The 20,431-nt window shown below is 51.9% G+C and overlaps 1 protein-coding gene across 1 annotated transcript; it reads left to right on the top strand.

Moving 5' to 3' along the window:
* The first annotated feature begins 3,451 nt into the window (after positions 1–3,451).
* On the top strand, positions 3,452–9,677 carry CTRB2 (chymotrypsinogen B2). The gene is given in 7 exon segments (NM_001194456.2): positions 3,452–3,632; positions 7,282–7,385; positions 7,484–7,563; positions 7,655–7,733; positions 7,965–8,145; positions 8,878–9,011; positions 9,458–9,677. Coding segments are annotated over 7 exon segments (792 nt in total). The 5' UTR covers positions 3,452–3,580; the 3' UTR covers positions 9,620–9,677.
* The last annotated feature ends 10,754 nt before the right edge of the window (positions 9,678–20,431 follow it).

Below are 20,431 nucleotides of genomic sequence, written 5' to 3'. Positions count from 1 at the left end.
CTCAAGAGATCCTCCTGCCTCAGACTCCCATGTAGCTGGGACCACAGGCATGTACCACCACACCCAGCTCATTAAAAACAAATTTTGTAGAGAAGGGGTCTTACTTTGTTGCCCAGGCTGGTCTCAAACTCCTGGTCTTAAACAATCCTCCCACCTTGTCCTTCCACAGTGCAGGGATTACAGGTGTGCGTCCCCACACCAGGCCTGCTTCATTCCTTCTTATGACTGAATAATAGTGGCGTGGAGAGCTCACATTTTACTCATTCCTCTGCTGATGAACAATGGGGGTGGTTTCTATCTTTTGGTTGTCGGGAATAGTGCTGCTGTGAACCCTGGTGTGCAAATGTCTGCTTAAGTCCTTTTATTCTGGGGGAGTGTACCTCCAAGGAGTGGAATTGTAGGGTTATGAGGTAACTCCATGTTTGTTTGTTTTTGTGGAACTGCCAAACTGCTTTCTTTGTACTTTTTTAAAAATTATTATTATTATTTTAAGACAAGGCCTTGCTCTGTTGCCTAGGCTGGATCTCAGCTCACTGTAGCCTTGACCTCCCAGGCTCAAGTTATCCTCCTACTTCAGCCTCTTGAGTAGCTGGAACTATGCTACCACGCCCAGCTAATGTGGTTTTTAAAATTTTTGTTTGTTTGTTTTTTTGTTTTTGTTTTTGTTTTTTGAGACGGAGTCTCGCTCTGTCGCCCAGGCTGGAGTGCAGTGGCGCGATCTCGGCTCACTGCAAGCTCCGCCTCCTGGGTTTACGCCATTCTCCTGCCTCAGCCTCCTGAGTAGCTGGGACTACAGGCGCCCGCCACCACGCCCGGCTAATTTTTTGTATTTTTAGTAGAGACGGGGTTTCACCGTGGTCTCGATCTCCTGACCTTGTGATCCGCCCACCTCGGCCTCCCAAATTGCTGGGATTACAGGCTTGAGCCACCGCGCCCGGCCGGTTTTTTAAATTTTTTTGTAGAGACGGAGTCTCACTATGTTGCCCAGGCTGGTCTTGGACTCCTTAGCTTAAGTGATCCTCCCACCTTGGCGTCCCAAAGTGCCAAGATTCCAGGCATGAGTCACTGCGCCCAGCCATGCTGAACTGTTTCCATAGCAGCTTCACCATTTTACATTCCCAGCAACAATGTAGGAGGGTTCTAGTTTTTCCACATCTACCACTTGTTGTTTCCTGTTTTTTAAATGGTAGCTATCAGCCTGGTGTGGTGGCTTATGACTGTAATCCCAGCACTTTGGGAGGCCAAGGCGATTGGATCACTTGAGGTCAGGAGTTCAAGACCAGCCTGGCCAACATGGCAAAACTCCATCTCTACTGAAAATACAAAAATTAGCCGGGTATAGTGGTGCATGCCTATAATCTCAGCTACTTGGGAGACTGAGGCAGGAGAATCACTTGAACCCAGGAGGCAGAGGTTGCAGTGAGCTGAGCTCACACCCCTGCACTCCAGCCTGGGCGACAGAGCGAGACTCTGTCTCAAAAAAAAAAGAAAGAAAGAAAGAAAAAAAAAGCAACATGGTTGATGTGAACTTGGTTTCTTTTGAAATTTTGTCTTTAGTGTATAAATTTAGTTTTGCTTTATAGTTCTGTTCTCCAGCAGCGGTGGAAGTGGGGAGGGGATATTTTTATTTTTTTTGGGACAGAGTCTCGCTCTGTCGCCCAGGCTGGAGTGCAGTGGTGTGAGCTCGGCTCACTGCAAGCTCCGCCTCCCGGGTTCGCGCCATTTTCCTGCCTCAGCCTCCCAAGTAGCTGGGACAACAGGCGCCCACCACCACGCCTGGCTAATTTTTTGTATTTTTAGTAGTTCAAGGGTTAGCCAGGATGGTCTCGATCTCTTGACCTTGTGATCCGACCGCCTCAGCCTCCCAAAGTGCTGGGATTACAGGCGTGAGCCAACCGCGCCAGGCTGGGGAGGGGATATTCTAAATCCAAGGTGATGCGGCCCACTGACCACAGAGCCCAAGGCCTTCAGTGGAAATGCCATCCTCCCACTGCATCTTCCTTTCAGACCCCCATTGTCCGGAACTACAGTGCAGCCCGTCCTGTTCAGCCTTGCCCCAGGTGACTGTGGTGGTCACTACGTTACATGCTAATCTCTGTCGTGTGTGTGTGTCACGAGCGTCTCAGGCCCATAAGGGCAGGGATGCTGTGGGCTCTGTCCCCTGAATACCTGCCCACAGGGTGCCGAGGATCCCTTGGCCTCTGCTTCCTGCCCAGAGTCACCGACCTGTCACCCACATCTGTCTTTCCTCCTTGTTTGGTGACAACGAAAAGTTTTTCTGCTTCCTCAAAAAAGTTTATTTTCAGACAGGTGCAGTGGCTCACGCCTGTAATGTTAGCACTTTGGGAGGCCAAGGCCAGAGGATCACCTGAGGCCAGGAGTTCGAGATGAGCCTGGCCAATGTGGTGAAACCCTGTCTCTACTAAAAATACAACAATTGGCCGGGCGCAGTGGCTCACGCCTGTAATCCCAGCACTTTGAGAGGCCGAGGAGGGTGGATCACCCGAGGCCAGGAGTTTGGGACCAGCCTGGACAACATGGTGAAATCCAGTCTCTACGAAAAATACAAAAATTAGCCGCGTGTGGTGCTACGCCTGTAATCCCAGCTACTCAAGAGGCTGAGGTGGGAGAAAAGCTTGAACCTGGGAGGCAGAGGCTGCAGTAAGCCAAGATTGCTCCACTGCACTCCAGCCTAGGCAGCAGAGTGAGACCCCATCTCAAAAAAAAAAAAAAAAAAAAAAAATTAGCTGGGCGCGGTGGCAGGTACCTGTAATCCCAGCTACTTGGAAGGCTGAGGCAGGGAATCACTTGAACCCAGGAAGCGGAGGCTGCAGTGAGCCGAAATTGCGCCGCTGCACTCTGGCCTGGGTGAGAGTGAGACTCCATCTTAAAAAAAAAGTTTTCTGTGTCATTTTATGGTGTGGAATCAAAGTTCCATTTTGTAAGAAACTGAAACTTTGAAATGATTAGTTCCTTATGAGTCATTGAAGAAAGAGTGAATCCTGTCGGGTGCTGCGGCAGAGGGGGACACGTGTCAGTGGCTTTGCCCACCTGTTAGGGCCACCAAGCCGTGTCACCCAGACCCTCGCCACACTCAGAAATGACTTGGCTTCACTGGTGACGTGCGGTGACACTGGAGAATCCACAGTGCCCTGAGCCCTTTGCTTCTAGGACAGTGTTAGGTGGAAACACCGTCCACTGAGAACCGGAGTTCCCGGAGGTCTGGCTCCGTGACAGCGGCTGGGCCTCCATGAGCCTGGGGTGGGACTGCCTCCACTTCCCCGCTGGGAACAGAAGAGCCTGGTGCTGGCTCCTGGCAGGGTTACTGCAGCTCACAGCTGGCTCTGTGGGGTCATGTCCCCAAGGCTGCCGGGTGATGTCAGGGCAGCTGCCCATTTCCCAGGGGCTGGGGTTGTCCGGCAGAGAACCCGGCCGGGCTCTGCCTCCGCTTATCGCCCAAGGTCCCTGGGTAACACGGAGGGTGGGCTCAGGCCTCCCTGGCTGGGCGGGGCTTGGGGTCCCCCCGGGAGGTAGAAAGGGCCCCGCAGCTGGCAGGCCCCACACCTTCTGAGGCAGCGGCATGGCTTTCCCCTGGCTCCTCTCCTGCTTCGCCCTGGTGGGGGCCGCCTTTGGTGAGTGCTGGGGTCCAAGGGGCCTGTCCTGAGGGAGCCCGGAGCCTGGCCGACAGGGGGATCTGAGTCCCCTGCTCTGCCCCCGGGGCCTCATCCCCAGCACAGGTAACCTGAGGGCTCAGAGAAGAGGGTCCTTCTGGGGCTTTCTGAGCCCACACAACCTGCTCCAGGAGTGGGAAGGACCATGCTGGCCTCTGCCATGGTCTGAGGCTCCAGAAGTGGCTGGGGTGGGGGTGCCGTGCGTAGGATAAGGTGTGGCCCCAGGAGACCTCCCAAGGCCTCCCTTGGGGTTTTTATTTATTGTGCCGGGTACTTGCCAAGCATTTTCTTTTTCTTTCTTTCTTTTTTTTTGTTGTTGTTGAGACGGAGTTTCACTCTTACTGCCCAGGCTGGAGTGCAGTGGTGTGATATCCACTCAGGGCAACCTCCGCCTCCCGGGTTCAAACGATCTTCCGGCCTCAGCCTCCTGAGTAGCTGGGATTACAGGCGCCCACCACCATGCCCGGCTGATTTTTATATTTTTTATAGAGATGGGGTTTCACCATGTTGGCCAGGCTGGTCTCAAACTCTTGGCCTCAGGTGATACCCCCGCCTTGGCCTCCCAAAGTACTGGGATTACAGGCGTGACCTACTGTGCCCGGCCGCATTTTCTGTTTTTTAAAAGAGAAATAGTAAAATATAGAAAAGAGTATGACATCCTTATATCTACGGTCAGAATTCAGAAAATCTTTTTGCCTTCAGATATTTCTGTCCAAAACAGATTCTGCTCAGGTTTCCCTTTTCTCCCTGCTTCCCTGTCTGGAATGGGAGCTTTATTCTGAACTTGCTGTAAATCATTGCAATGTGGGCTTATACAAATTTCCTACATATTTATGCATCTATACATGAGGTTTCAAAAAGTTTTACATCAATGAAACGGTATTCTATCCTGTTTGTTTGTTTTTGAGACAGGATCTCACTCTGTCACCCAGGCTGGCGTGCAGTGGTGTGAGTCTGTAGCCTCAAACTCCAGGGCTCAAGTGATCCTAAGTTTAAAAACTTTTTTTTTTTTGTAGAAATGGAGGTTTTTGGTTTTGTTTTTTCTTTTTTTGAGAGTTTCACTCTTGTCACCCAGGCTGGAGTGCAGTGGCGTGATCTTGGCTCACTACAACTTCTGCCTCCCGGGTTCAAGCGATTCTCCTGCCTCAGTCTATTGAGTAGCTGGGATTACAGGAATGTGTAACCACACCCAGCTAATTTTTCTACTTTTAATAGAGACAGGGTTTCATCATATTGGTCAGGCTGGTCTTGAACTCCTAACCTCCGGTGATCCACCTGCCTCCGCCTCCCAAAGTGATGGGATTACAGGCGTGAGCCACTGCACCCGGCCTGGGGTCTTATTATGTTGTCCAGGCTGGTCTTGAAATCCTGGGCTCAAGTGATCCACTCACCTTGACCTCCCAGAGTGCTGATACAGGCGTGAGCCACCGTGTCTGGCTGATGTAACTAATACTCCATTCTACCTCCATTCTACAACAATGTGCTTTTTCCCCACTCAAATCTTCTCGCTTCCTGCGTGTTGACATGGAGCTCCAGCTCATTCACCTGAATTTTTTTTTATTTTTTTTATTTTTATTTTTTATTTTTTTTTGAGACAGAGTCTCACTCTGTCGCCCAGGCTGGAGTGCAGTGGCCGGATCTCAGCTCACTGCAAGCTCCGCCTCCCGGGTTCACGCCATTCTCCTGCCTCAGCCTCCCAAGTAGCTGGGACTACAGGCGCCCGCCACCTCGCCCGGCTAGTTTTTTTTTTTATTTTTTAGTAGAGACGGGGTTTCACCGTGTTAGCCAGGATGGTCTCGATCTCCTGACCTCGTGATCCACCCGTCTCGGCCTCCCGAAGTGCTGGGATTACAGGCTTGAGCCACCGCGCCCGACCCACCTGAATTTTTATAATGCGTGCTCTGTTTTGTGAGTATGCCACCATCTATTTCTCTTATTTATTTTTGAGATGGAGTTTCACTCTTGTCGCCCAGGCGGGAGTGCAGTGGCACGATCTCAGTTCACTACAACCTACACCTCCAAGGTTCAAGCATTTCTGCTGCCTCAGCCTCCTGAGTAACTGGGACTACACACACATACCACCATGCCCAGCTAATTTTTGTATTTTTAGTTGAAACGAGGGTTTTACCATGTTGGCCAGGCTGGTCTCGAACTCCTGACCTTGTGATCCACCCGCCCTGGCCTCCCAACATGCTCTTTCTCATTTTTTTGCTATTACCAGTTGTTTTTGATGCTCTCAAACGTCAGGGAGGCGCCTTGCCTGCTTGTATTCCTGTGGGCAGGAGAGGCAGGCGCTGCCCTGTAGCAGCCGAATATGACCCCAGAAGGGGCTGGCTGGTGTGAGGGACTGGGTCTGCTCAAATGTAAAACCCAATTGTGAGGCCTGCGCACAGGAGCCGAGAATCTGGTCCTGAGATAGCAGAGGTGTGGTGCGCATATGTGGCACACCTGACTATTCTCATTGTTCTGTTTGTTTTCTGCTTTTGTCTGTGCCATTTGATGGTGTGGAATTAAAGTCCAGCTGTGTTTTGACTTTTTTTGAGATGGAGTTTGGCTCTGTCACCCAGGCTGGAGTGCGGTGGCGCGGTCTCAGCTCAGTGCAACCTCCACCCCCTAGGTTCAAGCGATTCTCCTGCCTCAGCCTCCCAAGTAGCTGGGACTACAGGCGTCTGCCACCATGCCTGGCTAAGTTTTGTATTTTTAGTAGAGATGGGGTTTCACCATGTTGGCCAGACTGGTCTTGAACTCCTAACCTCAGGTGATGCACCCCCCTTGGCCTCCCAAAGTGTTAGGATTACAGGCGTGAGCCCCTATGCCGGCCAAAGTCCAGTTTTATTAAATAATTAAGAAACCAAGACCGGATATAGGGGCTCATGCCTGTAATCCCAGCACCTTGGGAGACCAAGGCAATAGGATTGCTTCAGCCCAGGAATTTGAGGTTGCAGTGGGCCATGATCGTGGCACTGCACTCCAGCCAGGGTGACACAGCAAGACCCTATCTGAAAAAAAAAAAAAAAGAAAAGAAACCAAAACTTTACACAATGTTTCCTGAAATTGTGGAGTTCAGCCTCCCAGGGTCCACGGTACCATTTCACTCTCCTGTCTGCAAACTGTCAGCGCCCCAGGTTCCCAGCGGACTTGGGGTTATCAGATTTTCTTCCCACTTGCCCTCTCCCCGCCAGTCTAACAGAGGCGTGTCAGCGGTGGAGCTCACGTGGTTCTGCTGCCCGTTTTATAGCTGAGGACACCAAGGCCTGAGTGCTGCCCTGCCTGGTCTAGGGTCACACAGCAAGGAAATGGTGGCCTCGAGGCTGAGCCCAGGAAGTCTTACAGCCCGGCCTGTTTTCTGCTTCTTCAGGCAGGACAGGCCCCAGGTAGGCGTAGACATGACCCTCTGCATCCTGGAAGGATGACTGGAGCCAGCAGGCCGAGAGTTAGGGACATTTGAGCCTAGAGACTGGGGGACCAGGGAGGCAGAGGCGGCATGTGCCAGGGAGGTCCTGAGCTGGCCTCAGTGGACTGGGGTAGAACCGAGAGTCCTGCATGCAGGCAGGTGAGGCCCAGGTTGGTTTGGGGCCTCAGCCCTTCTTTACCCCACTCCCGTCCCCAGGCTGCGGGGTCCCCGCCATCCCCCCCGTGCTCAGTGGCCTGTCCAGGATCGTCAATGGGGAGGACGCCGTCCCTGGCTCCTGGCCCTGGCAGGTGTCCCTGCAGGTGAGGGGGCTTCTGCAAGGCAGTGGGCACCCTGGGTGGGGGCCAGGCTGGGGGTGCCGCCAGGTGGGAGTTGCTGACCCTCCCCATCTTCCTGCCAGGACAAAACCGGCTTCCACTTCTGCGGAGGTTCCCTCATCAGTGAGGACTGGGTGGTCACCGCCGCCCACTGCGGGGTCAGGTGAGGACCGGGCAGCCTCGGGCTCTGCTTCCAGCCCAGCTGGGTGGGAGGGGAGCAGGGCATGTTCTCTCACCCACAACGCTGTGCCCAGGACCTCTGACGTGGTCGTGGCCGGGGAGTTTGACCAGGGCTCTGATGAGGAGAACATCCAGGTCCTGAAGATCGCCAAGGTACCCAGGCCCCGTGCAGCAGACGGCAGGGGCAGCGGGCACGGGGGGAGATCCCTCGGCTGCTTCAGGGACAGGTGCCCAGGGGGGCCGGGTTGGCCTCGCGGTTCCCATTCCGGCCCTGGGGATGGACTGCTCCTTAATGGGCACCAGGGAAGGAGTCTGTGTCCTCGAAGCCTGCAGGTCCTGCCTCCTCCCAGGGCCTCACCCTGGCACTCTGGCCCCCACCCCCAGGTCTTCAAGAACCCCAGCTTCAGCATTTTCACCGTGCGCAATGACATCACCCTGCTGAAGCTGGCCACACCCGCCGTCTTCTCCCAGACGGTGTCCGCCGTGTGCCTGCCCAGCGCTGACGATGACTTCCCCACAGGGACAGTGTGCGTCACCACAGGCTGGGGCAAGACCAAGTACAACGGTGAGGGGCCGCGGGGCTGCCTCTGGGGTCGGGGCTGCCTGGCTGTGGAGTGCCCCCGTGACTGTTTGGCTCTAAATTCCAACACCGGCCGGGCGCGGTGGCTCAAGCCTGTAATCCCAGCACTTTGGGAGGCCGAGGCGGGCGGATCACAAGGTCAGGAGATCGAGACCACAGTGAAACCCCGTCTCTACTAAAAATACAAAAAATTAGCCGGGCGCGGTGGCGGGCGCCTGTAGTCCCAGCTACTCAGGAGGCTGAGGCAGGAGAATGGCGGGAACCCGGGAGGCGGAGCTTGCAGTGAGCCGAGATCGCGCCACTGCACTCCAGTCTGGGCAACAGCGTGAGACTCCGTCTCAAAAAAAAAAAAAAAAAAAAAAAAAAAATTCCAACACCCTCCTAACTTTCCGTTCTTTATTGATAATCCTCTGAATTTAAAATCCCCCCAGTGCAAATAAAATCCAGGTCGGATCATGAGGAGCCTGCACAGGGCTTCTGAGCAGTGCCCAACCGGGTGAGCCCTGCCCTGGCTGACCTGCCTGGAGTCACAGTGCGGGTCTCCCACCCGGGCAGGGCCGAGGCCCCCTTTGTCCCACAGGCGCTTCCGAGGCTCCAGGGGCCGTACCCAACATCGTGGTGATGGTGCAGGGGAGGGCAGGCGTGACGGCCCTGGGTCTCTCCCTCCTAAGTGGGCTGGGTGAGCCCAGGGACCCTGACCCTCCTCCTGTCCTGCAGCCAACAAGATCCCTGACAAGCTGCAGCAGGCGGCCCTGCCCCTCCTGTCCAATGTCCAATGCAAGAAGTTCTGGGGCAGCAAGATCACCGATGAGATGATCTGTGCCGGGGCCAGCGGTGTCTCCTCCTGCAAGGTAAGGCTGGCCCTGCCCAGGCCCTGGCCAGGCGAGCGGGGTGCAGGGCAGGCCTGGGCTTTCCACCTCTCTCTGCCCTCATCTGCTAACCCCACTGCTTCCTGGGGCCCAATGAGGGCCAGGACTTAGGGTCACAGCCGCCCGTGAGGGTTCCTCCAGGCCATGTGGGTGAGGCTGTCCCTGGGGATTTCCTTGCAGCCCTCTGACCTGGAGGTTTGGAGAGATGGATGGTGCCCCGGGTTAGGGGGAAGCCAGCCGCCCCAGCTCCCTCCAGGAGTGCATGGCAGAGAAGGGACTGCCACGTGAACCCATATCTCAGGACCCAGGCACCCCTATGCCCATGCTTGCCATTTCTCTGCTCTCCTCCCTAGACTCCACCAGCTCAGGGTCCCCTAGGCCCTGGAACCCCTTTCAGGCCGGAGATACTTCCTCTCTCCTTCCTGCAGGGTGACTCTGGAGGCCCTCTGGTCTGCCAGAAAGACGGAGCCTGGACCCTGGCGGGCATCGTGTCCTGGGGCAGCCGCACATGCTCTACCACCAGGCCCGCCGTGTACGCCCGTGTCACCAAGCTCATACCCTGGGTGCAGAAGATCCTGGCCGCCAACTGAGCCCGCAGCTCCTGCCACCTCTGCCCCAAGAGTTGCCATTAAATGCATCTGTTTAGAAGCACTGACTGCACTGCCCGTGTCCCTCTGTGTGGCCCGGGGAGATGGGGTTGAAGTTGTCCTTGTCACCCACAAAGGGGCGGCACTACTGTTGCCTTTCCAGGCTGCAGTTCATCTTGGCAATCCAGCCTTCTCAGGAAGCTAAGGTCTTCATATCTCCTCCCTGCTCACGGCTCCACCCCGGGTTTAGAATTTAGGCCCTACCTGCTGAAGGTAGGTTGACCCATGGGGCTTTCTGGAAGGCAGCAGTCCTTGGCCAGGCTCTGCAAGCCATAGCCCCCTGGGGTTGTCACTGGGACCAATGCTGACACACACTCCAGGTGCCTTTCTCTGCCTTTAGTGCCCCATGTCCAGTGCCCAGGAATGTGCATGCAAGCACCACCTCTCCCCCGTCAGACCCCAGCCACTCAAACCTTCTGCATCCAGTGCTGGGAGCTGGTGCCACTGTCCTCTCAGCTCCCACACTCTTCCCCGCCTCCCTCTCTGCATTTTCTCTGACCCTGCAGTTAGATTTTTTTGTTTTTTGTTTTTTGAGACAGTCTTGCTCTGTCGCCTAGGCTGGAGTGCAGTGACATGATCTTGGCTCACTGCAACCTCTGCCTCCCAGGTTCAAGGCATTCTTCTGCCTCAGCCTCCCAAGTAACTAGGATTATAGGCAGTCAACACCACGCCTGGCTAATCGTCGTATTTTTAGTAGAGATGGGGTTTCACTGTGTTGTCCAGTCTGGTCTCAAATTCCTGACCTCATGCAATCTGTCTGCCTCGGCCCCGCAAAATGCTGGAATCACAGGTATGAGCCACCGCGCCCAGTCTCTGCTGTTAGATCTTGAGGCTTCCTCAAGCTCAGGTTCCATTGCTTCGGCCAGGCCATGGAGGGGGCCGGTCCGTCCCCAGGATGTGTCCGGATTGGCAGTCTGTCTTTCTCTCTCTGTCTCTGTCTCTCTCTCTCTCTCTCTCTGTCTCTCTCTCTCTCTCTCTCTGTCTCTGGAACCTTTTAGTCTTTAATGCAGTGAAAATTGTGTTGGAGAAAATTCTCCTGTTGTTCCACTGTCTGAAAAGATATGTATTCATTTTGATTATGTAAAAGTCACCTGTCACGCTGAAAAATAATTTTTGTCACAGCGTGCATATGGGTATGTATATGGATATTTGGACTTGGAAGGTATTTCAGTGTCTTCTGGCTTCTGTTGTTTCGTGGAGAAGTCAGTGATTAATCTTACTGTTGCTTTTAAAAAGGTTTAATGGTTTTTCTTTGGATGCTTTTAAGATTTTACTTTGATTTTCATTTGTTTACCAAGATGCTTAGTTTCTTTTTTTTTTTTTTTCTTTTTTTGAGACGGAGTCTCGCTGTGTGGCCCAGGCTTGAGTGCAGTGGCCCGATCTTGGCTCACTGCAAGCTCCACCTCCCGGGTTCACGCCATTCTCCCGCCTCAGCCGCCGAGTAGCTGGGACTACAGGCGCCCGCCACCACGCCCGGCTAGCTTTTGTATTTTTAGTAGAGACGGGGTTTCACCATGTTAGCCAGGATGGTCTCGATCTCCTGACCTCGTGATCCACCCGCCTCGGCCTCCCAAAGTGCTGGGATTACAGGCTTGAGCCACCGCGCCCGGCCCGATGCTTAGTTTCTTAGTTTCCTTTGTACTCAGCCTGCTTGGGGTTCTTAGTCTTTTTTTTTTTTTTTTTTTTTCTTTTAGGGTCTTGCTTTGTTGCCCAGGTGGGAGTGCAGAGGTTCGATCTGAGCTCACTGCAACCTCCATCTCCCAGGGTCAAATAAGTCTCGTGCCTCAGCCTCCCAAGTAGCTTGGAGTACAGGCCTATGCTACCATGCCTGGCTTATTTATTATTATTTTTTGAGATGGAGTTTTGCTCTTGTTGCCCAGGCTGGAGTGCAGTGGCGTGATCTCGGCTCACCGCAACCTCCACCTCCTGGGTTCAAGAGACTATCCTGCTTCAGCCTCCTGAGTAGCTGGGATTATAGGTGTGAGCCACCACACCCAGCTAATTTTTGTATTTTCAGTAGAGATGAGGTTCCACCATGTTAGTCAGGCTGGTCTCAAACTCCTGACCTTATGTGATCCACCCGCCTCAGCCTCCCAAAGTGCTGGGATTAGGCGTGAGCCACCATGTCTAGCCTCTGAGTGCTTTTTACCATGAAAGGTGTTGGAATTTGTCAAAGGCCTTTTCTGCATCAATTGAGGTAATCATACGATTTTTTTTTCCCCTTTCATTCGATTAATGTTGTATATTATACTGATTGATTTTTATTTTTTTATTTCTATTTTTGAGACAGTCTCATTCTGTCACCCAGGCTGGAATGCAGTGGCATGATCTCGGCTCACTGCAGCCTCCACCTCCCAGGATTAAACAATTTTCCTGCCTCACCCTCCCAAGTAGCTGGGATTACAGGCGCCCACCATGATGCCCGGCTAACTTTTGTATTTTTAGTAGAGAGAGGGTTTTGCCATGTTGGCCAAGCTGGTCTTGAACTCCTGACCTCAGGTGACACACCCACCTTGGCCTCCCAAAGTGCTAGGATTACAGGTGTGAGCCACCGTGCCTGGCTCTTTAATTTCTTTCAGCAGTGTTGTATTCTTTTTAGTGTGTAAGTCTTTCACTTCCTTGGTTAACTATTTTCCTATGTATTTGACTCTTTTCGGTGCTATTGTAAATGGAACTGCTTTTTAAATTCTCTTTTCAGATTACTCATTGCAGGTGCAGCTGTGAAGAAACATCTGATTTGGGTGTATTGAGCTTGCACCCTGCAACTTTCCTGAATTTGTTTATTTGAGTAGCTTTCTTGTGGATCCTTTGGGGTTTTCTATATACAGGATCATGTGATCTACCATTAGAGGTAGTTTTACTTTTTCCTTTCCAATTTGGATGACTTTTACTTCCTGTTTAATTGCTCTATCTAGAACTTCCAGTACAGTGTTGGATAGCAGTGGTAAAAGCAGGCATCCTTGTCTAATTCTTGACCTTAGGAAAAAAGCTTTGTGGCTCTTCACCATTGAAATATGTTATGTATGGGTTTTTCTTTTTTTGTTGTTTTTTTGAGATGGAGTCTCGCTCTGTCACCCAGGCTGGAGTGCAGTGGCCGGATCTCAGCTCACTGCAAGCTCCGCCTCCCGGGTTCACGCCATTCTCCTGCCTCAGCCTCCCAAGTAGCTGGGACTACAGGCGCCTGCCACGTCGCCCGGCTAGTTTTTTCTATTTTTTTTTTTTTTTAATAGAGACGGGGTTTCACCATGTTAGCCAGGCTGGTCTCGATCTCCTGACCTCGTGATCCGCCCGTCTCGGCCTCCCAAAGTGCTGGGATTACAGGCTTGAGCCACCACCCCCAGCCTATGTGTGGGTTTTAAAAAAATTCCCTTTATCGTGTTAAGGAAGTTCCTTTCTATTCCTACATTTCTCAGTGCTTTTTATCATGAACGGTGTTGGATCTTGTCAAAGGCCTTTTCTGCATCAATTTAAGTGATCACGTGATTTTCCCCTTTCATTCGATTAATGTGGCATATTACGCTGATGGATTTTCTTGTTATTTCCTATAGCGCTTTGCATGCCAGGATAAATCCCACTTCATCATGGTGTATAATCCTTTTAATATGCTGTTGGGTTCAGTTTGCTAGTACTTTATTGAAGGTTTTTGCATCTTATATTCATGACAGATACTGGTTGGTGATTTTCTTTTCTTCTGGCTTTGGTATCACGGGTAATGCTCGCTTCCTAATCTGTATGTATCCATTTGTGATTTTCTCACATCACAAATTTAGATATTCAGCTCATTAATTTTCAGTCTCTTATTTTCTCATAAAAGTATTTCAGGAGGCAAGCTTTCCTCCAAGCACTGCTTTCATTGCAATTTGGGTGGTTTTTTTTTTTTTTTTGAGATGGAGTCTTGCTCTTGTACCCAGACTGGAGTACAGTGGCATGATTTCTGCTCACTGCAAGCTCCACATCCTGAGTTCAAGCAATTCTCCCTCCTCAGCCTCCCAAATAGCTGGGATTACAGGTGCCTACCACCATGCCTGGCTAATTTTTGTATTTTTAGTAGGGACAGGGTTTCACCATCTTGGCCAGTCTGGTCTCGAACTCCTGACTTCAAGAGAGAGATCCACCTGCCTTGGCTTCTCAAAATGCTGAGATTACAGGTGTGAGCCACCACACCCGGCCTTTTTTATTGCAATTTGATATGCTGTAGTTCTAAGTATTTTTCATTTCCTCCCCTGCACAGAGCCTCTGCATGACCCGCTTTATCCTGAGGACACCTGCAGGCTGGGGCCAGGCACCCATCGCCCAAAGCCCTGAAGCTGGGTCGGAAGCAGAGCAGAACTCTGGCGCTCATTTACTGCTTTCTCCTCCCACAACCGAGTCCACAGCCTCCTGCCTTGGGCCATAGCCCTGGCCTCCCCACACAACCTTCGCTTCCTCTCCCAGGTCTTCCTGTCTCTCAATGTTTCCCTCTAAAGATCCATCATGGGCTGGGAGTGGTGGCTCACACCTGTAATCCTAGCAGTTTGGGGGGGCCGAGGAGGGAGGATCACGAGGCCAGGAAATCGAGACCATCCTGGCCAACATGGTGAAACCCCATTGCCACTAAAATACAAAAATTAGCCAGGTATGGTAGTGGGTACCTGTAGTCCCAGCTACTCAGGAGGCTGGGGCAGGAGAAACGCTTCAACTCGGGAGGCAGAGGTTGCAGTGAGGCGAGATCTCGCCACTGCAGTCCAGCTTGGCAACAGACTGAGAGTCCATCTAAAAAAAAAAAAAAAAAAAATCCATCATGGCTGGTCTTGCGGGGCAGCCAACAATCCACACTAACCCGGCATCTTGGCAGGAATGGAATGGGCTCCCTCCTGCGTTTTCTCCTTCACTGGCTTTCCTAATACCTTTCTCTGCCCTTGCAATATCAGACGTTCCAATGATGCATCTAATAGGTTGAAATTAAAGTTATAGATGCAATTTAATTCTAAGGACATGAAGAGAAATTGATGTGGAGAATGAATGTGTGAAAAGGGGAAAAGCAAAATGAGAGAGGGCTTGGACACAGGAGTGAGGCCCAAAATCGACTATTAAAAATAGTGTTAACCGGCCGGGCGCGGTGGCTCATGCCTGTAATCCCAGCACTTTGGGAGGCTGAGGCGGGCAGATCATGAGGTCAGGAGATCAAGACCATCCTGGCTAACACGGTGAAACCCCGTCTCTACTAAAAATACAAAAAATTAGCTGGGCATGGTGCCAGGTGCCTGTAGTCCCAGCTACTTGGGAGGCTGAGGCAGGAGAATAGCATGAACCTGGGAGGTGGAGCTTGCAGTGAGCCTAGATTGCGCCACTGCACTCCAGCCTGGGTGACAGAGCAAGACTCCATCTCAAAAAAAAAAAAAAAAAAATTAAGCTGGCCGGGTATGGTGGCTCATGCCTGTAATCCCAACACTTTGGGAGGCCGAGGCAGGCAGATCGTCTGAGGTCAGGAGTTCCAGTCCAGCCTGGCCAACATGGTGAAACCCGTCTCTACCAAAAATACAAAAATTAGCCAGGCGGCCGGGCGTGGTGGCTCACGCCTGTAATCCCAGCACTTTGGGAGGCCGAGGTGGGCGGATCACAAGGTCAGGAGATCGAGACCATGGTGAAACCCCGTCTTACTAAAAATAGAAAAAATTAGCCGGGCGCAGGGGCGGGCGCCTGTAGTCCCAGCTACTCGGGAGGCTGAGGCAGGAGAATGGCGTGAACCCGGGAGGCGGAGCTTGCAGTGAGCCGAGATTGCGCCACTGCACTCCAGCCTGGGCGACAGAGCGAGACTCCGTCTCAAAAAAAAAAAAAAAAAAAAAAAATTAGCCAGGCATGATGGTGTACGCCTGTAATCCCAGCTACTTAGGAGGCTGAGATACAAGAATTGCTTGAACCCAGGAAGCAAGAAGTTGCAATGAGCCAAGATGGTGCCACTGCACTCCAGCCTGGGCAACAGAGTGAGATTGTCTCAAAAAAAAAAAAAAAAAAAAAAAGCATTAAGCTGAGGTAGGTGGATTACTTGAGGCCAGGAGTTTGAGACTAGCCTGGGCAACATAGTGAGACTCCTTTTCTCTAAAAAAAAGAAAAAGTAGCCTGATGCAGTGGTTTGCACTTGTAGTGTGCTGCTCAGGAGGCTGGGGCAGGAGGATCTCTTGGGCCCAGGAGTTCCAGCTTGCAGTGAGCTATGATCACACCACTGCACTGCAGCATGGGTTGTCGACAGAGCAAGACCTTGTCACCCTATCATCCTGTCTCTGTCTGTGTGTGTGTGTGTGTGTGTGTGTGATTTATTTATTTATTTATTTTTTTTTTTGAGATGGAGTGTTACTCTGTTGCCCAGGCTGGGGTGCAGTGGTGCAGTCTCAGCTCACTGTAACCTCTGCCTCCCAGGTTCAAGCAATTCTCCTGCCTCAGCCTCCTGAGTAGCTGGGATTACAGGTGCATGCCACCATGCTCGGGTAATTTTTGTATTTTTAGTGGAGACAGGGTTTCACCATGTTGGTCAAGCTGGTCTCGAACCCCTGACCTCAGGTGATCCACCCACCTAGGCCTCCCAAAGCGCTGGGATCCCAGGCGTGAGCCACCGCGCTTGGTCTCTATATATAATTAGAGCCACCGCGCCCAGTCTCTCTATAAAGAGCCAGGTGTTTTCAGGAAACTGCCAGCTCAGTGAGGGAGAACTGCTCTTAAACAGAGGGGAAAGGACATATATTTTATTATGTCAGCAACCATCTACATACAAATAAATGTGAGTCGTAATTAATATAAAAACGGAGTAGCAACCACAAACCTGGCTAAGCGACTTTTTCATTTGCTGGTGAAATCTACGTCTGTCGCCCGCTCCACCCACCGGCCTCCCCAGAGTCTGAAAACGACAGTCCCGGTATAAGGCTGCCACCTGGTGGCCAACCTGAAAACTGTATGGCTATGCCTTGCTGTTCCTAACGCAGCGTTGTTTCAAAGAAACACAAAAGAAATACAAGGCGAGCCAAATGGATGATTTTAAATTATCTGGTAGCCCTATTGAAAAAGTAAAAAGATATTGGGCACGGTGGCTCACGCCTGTAATCCCAGCACCTTTGAGAGGCTGAGGCGGGCGGATCGCTTGACCCCAGGAGTTCGAGACCAGTTTGGGCAACATAGACCCTCTTCTCTACAAAAAAAACCCCAAAAATTAGCCGGGTGTGGTGGTAAGACCCTGTCTCTAAAAAAAAATAATAATAATAATACATTTTATTTAACCCAATATATCAACATATTTCAACATGTAATCAATGTTTTTAAATTATTGATATATTTTACATTCTTAAACTGTCTTTCAAACCTAGTGTGTAATTTGCACATCCATCACCTCTCCACCTGGATGCTACATTTTGATGAGAAATATTCGATCTGCATTTACAACTTGTAAAACTTACAGTTGAAAAGGCAGACTCACACCCAAATTGTCCCAAATACGCTTAAAAGCTTCCAATTAGGTGTTACATTGACAAGTACAGTTGAGCAAAAGGCTCCGAGTTTAATCAGGGGTCTCACTTGATTTAATCTCAGCTTAAAGACAGATTCCTCCTCAGGGAGGGGTTGCCGCACCCTTGGTCTCAGTTAAACATTGGGCACACGCCTCTCCCTGCCCATCGGGTGATCTGGCTTTCTACTAACAGAAACGTCTGGAGCGGTTGCAAGAGAATCCGGTCTGGGACCAGCCTGCATCTGTACCTAATCTAGTGGCTGCGTAATCAGTCACCCAGATTCCCTCCAGGACTGCAGGCCGACCTCCCCAAGTGTTGCTGTGGCCAGCAGACAGTCCACAGCTGCTGTCCTCTCTGGCAATTTCCTCAGCTGAAGAGCATCATCTTGACCTCGGGTCGTGCGTCCTTTCTGAGCAGCCTGCAGCCAGTGATTGGTCAGTGGGGTTTTTAAAGGCCGAGTCTTTTCACCCAAACCTGGGACAGTGTTGCGGCTCCATCTACCTCTGCTCAACGCTGTTCTTTCCCTTCCGCTCCGTATCTTCGGTTTCACAGGTATTGATCCTGGTGTACCGGTAAACTGTGCGGTCATCTTCATCTCAGAGTCTACTTCCTGAGGGGGCCTTCAGCTATGATCATGTGTGCCAGGAGTGGGCTGTAGAACGCGGATGCTGAGGTGGGATTCTGGAGCTGGACTGCTGACTAGTGGGCTAGCAGTGACGATCTCTTCATGGTTGGCAGGGGGAGCGCAGATAGCTCGGGCATACGGTAGCAATGGGGTTGTGAAAACGTCCGCTGCTGATGAAATGCGATGGTATTCTGGGGAAGACTATTCACTAGTGGGTTCCCTGTGTCAGGAGTTTGAGATATGAGTGGACACAATACCTACAGAACGTCGGGCCAGGAGCGGCGGCTCACGCCTGGAATCCTAGCACTTTGAGAGGCTAAGGTAAGAGTATTGCTTGAGCCCAAGAGTTCAAGACCCGCCTGGGCCACGTACCAAGACCCACGTCCCCATAAAAAAATCAAAATTAGCCAGGTGTGGTGGTGTAGTCCCTGCTATTTGGCAGGCGGAGGCAGAAGGATCTCTTGAGCCTGGGAGGTTGAGGTTGCAATGGGCTGTGATTATGCCGCTGCACTTCAGCCTGGGTGACAGAGCAAGACACCCCGTCTCAAAAACCCCAAAACCACAGTGAAACTAGGTGGTTGTAGCTAAACACAAAGATGTTGGAAAATGAAAAAAGCTGAGAGTGATTAACAGGCAATTAAAAGCTAAGGGTGAAAGCCTCCTTAGGAGCACGTAAAGGTTTTTATATCTTGCAGCTGCAAGGTAGAGAAAGCTGAGGACTAGACCCAGGATTTAGTTGTAAGATCAGCCAATCTTCCAAGAAGGTTAAATCCTCCACTTAGACAGCCTGCTGTGCCAGAGGCAGGGCCCTAGTTCATGAGATGCGGACGTCTGGGTTGATGTGCTCCCAAAACCTCAAATCCCCAGAGCCCATAAGCCCTGAGTGCACATAAGTGGCCACTCTTCCCACCAGGGGTGAGAGTATCCTCCTCCCCCCAGGAGATGGAGGCTTCCCTCCTGCAGGATATTACCCCCAGCATCAGGCACCAGGCACCAGGCCTGGTAAGGGAGGAAAAGGACCTTGTACCAAGGGAGCTGCAGAATGGAGCCAAAACGCGCTTGCAGGGACTGGGCACACGTGACAGGAACCGGGTGCTGAGAGAGCTGGACCAAGGGGAAAGCTCATAAAGCTGGAAAAAGGTGGGGGTTCTCAATTCAGGAGTACTCCCCAGGATACAGGACTTAATGTCCTGCTCGGGACCCTAGGGGATGGGCCACCGTGCTGCCGGATGGCTCCTAGAAGCAGGCAGAAGGCAGAGCACACTAAGCAAAGGAGAGATGCTGGCGCTGCTGTCAGATGGTGGAAAGAGGCGTTAAAAGGCTGAGGCGGGCGCAGTTGTGTGAATGTACCCTGTGAGGCAGAACACCCACGGGAAGGCCTGGAAGATTCATTCATCTATGGAAGCAGGAATGTGACAGTGCTGGTGAGGGGGCCGGCACAGCTGAGCTCATGGGGTGCTCCCCTCTAGAAGTCAGGGAGAAGGTAGGAGGTGCTGCTATGGAACAGGCTGCTGGGTGATGAGGGTGCTGGGAGCCTGAGATCATAAGACCAGGCGATGCCAGCAGCCGGGGGCCTGCCCTGTGGCCCTATGGAGATGCTTAAGAGTTGGCCACATGGCAAAACCAGTGGTATTGTTCAAACTGTGCAAGCAAAGTCATGATGGGTGACAGGGGGCTAGGTGGCCTCCATGAGAACATCTGGCTTTCTGTGGCACCGGAAGTTTGTCTCGGGCTTTTCCCTTGACCAGAGGCGGGTGCTGCACCTGTGTGCTCCCACAGGGCACCTGGGCTTCCTCTGTTGGAAACTAATTACTCTCCTTTGGATCCACCTCTTCACCCGACCGTCTTCAAGCTCGATGGTGGGTTTCGAGGCGGGAGCTGTTTCTCAGATTAAGTATTGGGCTTAATTGCCCACGGGGCTTCTCCAAGTGTGAACACCTGGGGACCTTGTTAGCAATGCAGATTCCCAGGCCCCACGCCGGCCTACAGATGCAGAAATGGTAGGGACAGGGCCCGGCCGTCAGTGCATTACACCTTCCAGGTGATTCTGATGCATGCTCAAGTGTGAGAATCTGATACAGAGGAGTTCAGCGGCTGCTGGAAGAATGAATCCCCGGGCTGGAGGGATCAGAGGGGTGTATTAAAGCAGAGGGGAGGTTAAGAGAAATGTCACCTCATTTTTGGCCAGTAGTGGGGAATTATTAGTCCAGGGAAGGCAGCACAGCTGTGAAGCTGTGTCACATCTGAGGACTGCTCCCCAGCAGGACTCGGAGCGCTGCCATGGAACATGCCAGAAGGTAGGACAGACAGGTTAAAGACCTTAGATTTTACGATCTGGCAACTCTGGGTCCAAATCCTTTGTCGGCCGTGGACCTGTCCCCATCCTACACTTCCCTGCTTCCCAGCCCCAACGAAGTCTGGACTGTCCTTAGCTTGGGCAAATCTTTCATTTTTTTCCAGAGATAGGGTCTTGCTCTGTTACCTAGGTTGGAGTGCAGTGGTGCTATCATAGCTTACTGCAGCCTCAAACTCCTGGCCTCAAGCAGTCCTCCCATCTCAGCCTCCTGAATAGCTAGAACTATGGGCACACACCACCGTGGCCAGCTGGTTTTTCTTTTAAACTTTTTTTTGAAGAGATGGGGGTCTGGCCATGTT

Source organism: Macaca mulatta, chromosome 20 (genome assembly GCF_049350105.2).
Source record: "Macaca mulatta isolate MMU2019108-1 chromosome 20, T2T-MMU8v2.0, whole genome shotgun sequence".
NCBI classification, from domain to species: domain Eukaryota; kingdom Metazoa; phylum Chordata; class Mammalia; order Primates; family Cercopithecidae; genus Macaca; species Macaca mulatta.
The sequence above is the reverse complement of the archived record's forward strand: the minus strand, read 5'-3'. Positions and strand labels throughout refer to the sequence as shown.